General features: G+C 26.7%; 1 protein-coding gene across 1 annotated transcript; it reads left to right on the top strand.

Annotated features, from left to right (window-relative positions):
- The first annotated feature begins 1,014 nt into the window (after nucleotides 1-1,014).
- On the top strand, nucleotides 1,015-4,581 carry LOC105462798. Its single transcript, XM_011709648.1, has 5 exons — nucleotides 1,015-1,083; nucleotides 2,079-2,228; nucleotides 2,444-2,524; nucleotides 3,352-3,562; nucleotides 4,241-4,581. The coding sequence occupies exons 4-5, from the start codon at nucleotides 3,352-3,354 to the stop codon at nucleotides 4,579-4,581; spliced, it is 552 nt and encodes a 183-aa protein (XP_011707950.1). The 5' UTR covers nucleotides 1,015-1,083; nucleotides 2,079-2,228; nucleotides 2,444-2,524.
- Nucleotides 4,582-4,604: the final 23 nt, after the last annotated feature.

Consider the following 4,604-nt stretch of genomic DNA (forward strand, 5'->3'; position numbering starts at 1 on the left):
TCAAATCTTGTGGTTTTTCTAACAATTTTTATGACTCGTTTTTAGATCTTTTCTTCCTCAAATGAATCTGGTGAGGAATCAGAAGAAAAAAATAAATTATCAAAAAGTCAGTTGTTATTAAAGGTCAGCATCCTTGAAGCTGAAGTTAAGAGACTTTGTAATGACTTGAAACTTTATAAGACTATGCATGTTATCGTTGAAGGTATGTAACTTGCAAGTGTGAAAGTTTATGCAAATTTATTATAAATTAAATCAGGGTAGCGATCATGTAATTTTTTTAATATAAAATATAAAATTTTTTTTAAGCTAATAGAGAAATTTTTCACTTTCTACGTTTTCGTCCTACGAAAAAAGTTACATGACCGCTACGTTGAAAGAGATTTGTGAAAAGAATCTTTTAAGATATTCAAAAGAATCTCTGAACATATACATCATTTAACTCGAATTAGTAATATTAATTACTGTCCGACAAAATTTTATCTTTCTCTTTGTATTACAAGGGTAAATATTTTATTTTCGATGTATTTTTAGTACTGAATGCGAATCCGTTATCTAAATTTGATTATTAGATTACATTTTTTGCATTTACTCAACATGAAATCCGTTATTAATGATTCTTTAACAAGTTTAACGATTCTAAAAAAAAACAGTGTTTTAATGTAATTTCCAATCATGTTCTGAAGTAAATTACAATCCGCAGAATTTCCTCGTCTTAAATAAAAAATAAAGGATTTGTCATCAAGATGCAAATGCTGCAGACGTGATAAGCAGAAGGATGGTTTATGCAACACAAATAGTGACATTTTTTAAAAAGATCAAAAAATCAAAGAAGTAAAATCTACTGGCATTTCTTCATTTTTTGTGAGTGTTTTCTTGTAATTACTATTATTATATATTTAAACAATTAGATATATTTATTTTTTTTTTTTAATGTAACTGTCTACATTTTTGTCTTTTTAATCATTATTGTGTCACATTCTTTTATTTTTGAAAAATATGTCTTATTTTATATAGGCGCTTCAAGGTAAACAATCAAATACTGTTAATGAAGTGCGTTCAAAACCAGATGAACATTCCTTTCAGGTTTGATAATGTTTTGATATTTATTTAATTATTACTTTTATACAATGTGTTCTTAAAGTCACGATGAGATTTTTAAATGCTATAACTCACAATCAGTAAGAAAACAAATTAGAGACACGAAACATACACGTAATTGAAGAACAATTTTTAAACATTTTTAATTATACAGAGATGCTTATAGATATAAGCATTGCTCGGTAATTAACTAAAGAAATGAGTAAGTTGAATCAAGATTAAAGTTAATCTATACATATAAGTTAATGAAAATACATAAATGGTCTCACACAATGCATGTCTCGAACTTTGAATGCGCGTTCAATGACTACCATATAATTTCCATATTACATTTAAAAAATGTTAGATTTATGTTTGTCTTCAATTACGTATGTTTTTGTGTCTCTAACTTGTTTCCATTATTAAGTTATATATATATAGCATTTTAAAATCCCACCATAACTTTATAAACAGATTGTATATTAAATACATATGTATTGTTAAAATAATTTTTATTTGATTATTTTTTATTTTTCATTTCTTATGCTATAATAATATAATGATTATTGTATAGTTATGAAAACATTAATAATAATTTATTATTTGCAAATTTTTTATGCAGGACAAAATTGAAGTATATGTAATTTAAACCCATACAACATAAACTTATACAAGCACGAATACTTTTGGACCATTCATTTCCGGGTCAATTTTCATAATGTTATGGCATCTTCCTTCTAATTTTTTGTTTAAAAGAAGATTCTATAGTGCGCATATATATATATATATATATATATATATATATATATATATATGACACGTGAAAGATAGATTGCGTTACAATACCAATAACATTGAAAACAAGACGCACTATAGAATCTTCTTTTAAACAAAAAATTTTCATAATGTTATGGCATCTTCCTTCTAATTTTTTGTTTAAAAGAAGATTCTATAGTGCGTCTTGTTTTCAATGTCATTGTAACGCAATCTATCTTTCAAAGGCTCAAAAGGCAACCAAGCTTTTAGAGAAGACGCAATTTATGAAGTTTAAACTCGTACACCATACAAGCATAAATATCTGAGATTGGAGCACCCATTTCTGCGGATCAATTTTCACAATATCATAGCACTTCCTTTTCAATTTTTAATATGTAAGTACATTCTACAATGTGTCTTATTTTCAATGATTGGCACTACACAATTTTCGAGTTTTTTGTGTTAGATTCATAAACTTTGTAGTTCTCTGAAAATGATACAATTTTTTGGTTATCTTACAATGAAAATTTAGCTTTTAATCATTTCTACTTGCAACTAATCAATAATGGCAATTAAATATAATGTCAACCATATATTATCAAATTTTCAGGTTACGTCACAGCCCACTTTACCCAATGAAAATCAAAGAAATTCTGTTCACAGAGAAAAACACAACAAAAGTGATCCAAAGGTAAACAATTTTAATATCATTAATAGACTAAATCAATTCAATATATATTATATATATGCATATATATAGTAATAAAACATTACGTGTTTTACGCACGTTTATTAACTTCAGCACATTTACGTAAATACTTAAACTTTTGCAATTAAAAAGATATCAAATTTGCAATTTTGTTATTTTTTATTTTTATCTTATTTTATCATCTTACATTTTCTCCTTGTAAAGTATCTTAAATGTCTATCTTATATCAATATACATAAATATCTTATATATTAACATATATATATAGGATATTATATGTAAGATATTACATATGTAATATCTTATATATTACATGTTTTATATGTGAGATATGTAAGGTATTATAAAATGTAAGAAGATGATAAAATAAAATAAAAATAAAAATTACAAAATTACAAATTTGATTTTGTTTTTAATTGCAAAAGTTTAAGTATTTACTTAAATGTGCTGAAATTAATAAACGTGCGTAAAATGCGTAATGTTTTATTACTAAAAAACAAAATTTCTAACGAAATTAAATTCTGCATTTTATAATTATAAACGTAAATTTATGTATATAATTTATGTATATAATTTATGTATATAAATTTATAATTATAAATATAAAAATACCTAATGCGTGTTTAAATTTTTATAATAAAAATATTTATATTTTTATAATTGGAGCCAAACTTGCAATTTTATTATTTTTGATTTTTATTTTATTATAAAAAATCATTTCTTAAATTTTTTCTCACCTGGCAAAACATCTGTATATGTATATGTATACATATGTATTTAAATGCACTTTTTAAATTTTTTATTTTTAGATGATTTCATTTGGTTCAAAGAGCTTGCCACTTGCGATTGTGCAAAAAGCTCGACATTCAAAACTATCAGTTTTAGCAGCAGAATTGTGTGGCTTAGTATTTACGCCACGTAAATTGGCTTTATGTTCTCTTAAAGGAAAAAAAACAAATGCCCATAAAAATGTTTTTCAAAAGCAGGCAATTGATGAAGAGAAAGTGAAAGGGATAATCGGTATGCATATCTTAATTATTTATCTCTTCTTACAATCAGTCTGCGTACATAGGTGGATGTGTATTATAAAAAGATTATGATATATAATCGGATGTCCCACAACTCTTAATTAATATTTCGAGGAGTGAAAGAGAATGAATTTGAACTAAAAGTTTCTTTATTCTGGCTCAGACTACTATTCATTTACTTATTTTTTAATATCAAAAATTAGAATAAAATTTTAATTGGGAGAATGTATTATACAGTAAGCGCGAGGAGCCTCATGGCGTACGTGCTACGCTTCTGCGTACTGTTACTGGGCGCGATCTAATTGATCAACATTATTCGTTAATAACTCTGTAAATAATGGTCTGACAATGAGTCCAAATTGGGAGAGAAACTTTTAGTTCAAAATTTTATTCTCTTTCACTCTTCGAAATATTAGTTATAGGACACTCTGTAAAGGAATACATTAACGCAATAAGCGATTTGACCTTGTAAAATGCACAGCATAGTAAAATCAAGTAACGCAACCATAGCAGTGCTTGTTTTATTGTTTAATTTTGATTCTTATTGCTTACATTTTATATATATATATATATATATTTATATATAGCAATGCACATTCTATTTCTGCATTTTTTATGAGTCATTGACTTAACTGAATATTTATATCCTAACTTTTTTTCTGACTTTCAGAATACATTGCCAAGTATTTTTCCAAGTTCTGTGATGACGTTAAAGACGAAGTATACAAAGCCATTGGAAATAAGCTCAACAACTTGTCCAAAACTTCCGAAGGAAAGAGAATAATAAACGAGCATCTCGCTGAAAAATCAGGGCAGCAAGAATTAGCAACACAGCAGCAAGTTGAAAACAATCAACAACCCTGTAACGTAGTTGCAACAGAGCAACAGAAACAAACAGATCTGCAGGTTGAGCAAGCGGATCCAACTAATCAAGAACCAGATACAGTAAAACCTCGTTTATCCGAGGTAATGTGGGGAAGGGGTACCTCGGATAAGCGAAAACTCGGTTAACACGGAATAAATAAAAAAAACTC

This window comes from Wasmannia auropunctata, unplaced genomic scaffold (genome assembly GCF_000956235.1).
Source record: "Wasmannia auropunctata unplaced genomic scaffold, wasmannia.A_1.0 LD336095.1, whole genome shotgun sequence".
In the NCBI taxonomy this organism is placed as follows: Eukaryota; Metazoa; Arthropoda; class Insecta; order Hymenoptera; family Formicidae; genus Wasmannia; species Wasmannia auropunctata.

Excerpts from the sequence above, each read along its gene's own strand:
- LOC105462798 (XM_011709648.1), top strand. The coding sequence starts at position 3,352 with ATGATTTCATTTGGTTCAAAGAGCTTGCCACTTGCGATTGTGCAAAAA. Across the intron at positions 3,563-4,240 it reads GAAAGTGAAAGGGATAATCG|AATACATTGCCAAGTATTTT; the intron begins GTATGCATATCT and ends TCTGACTTTCAG.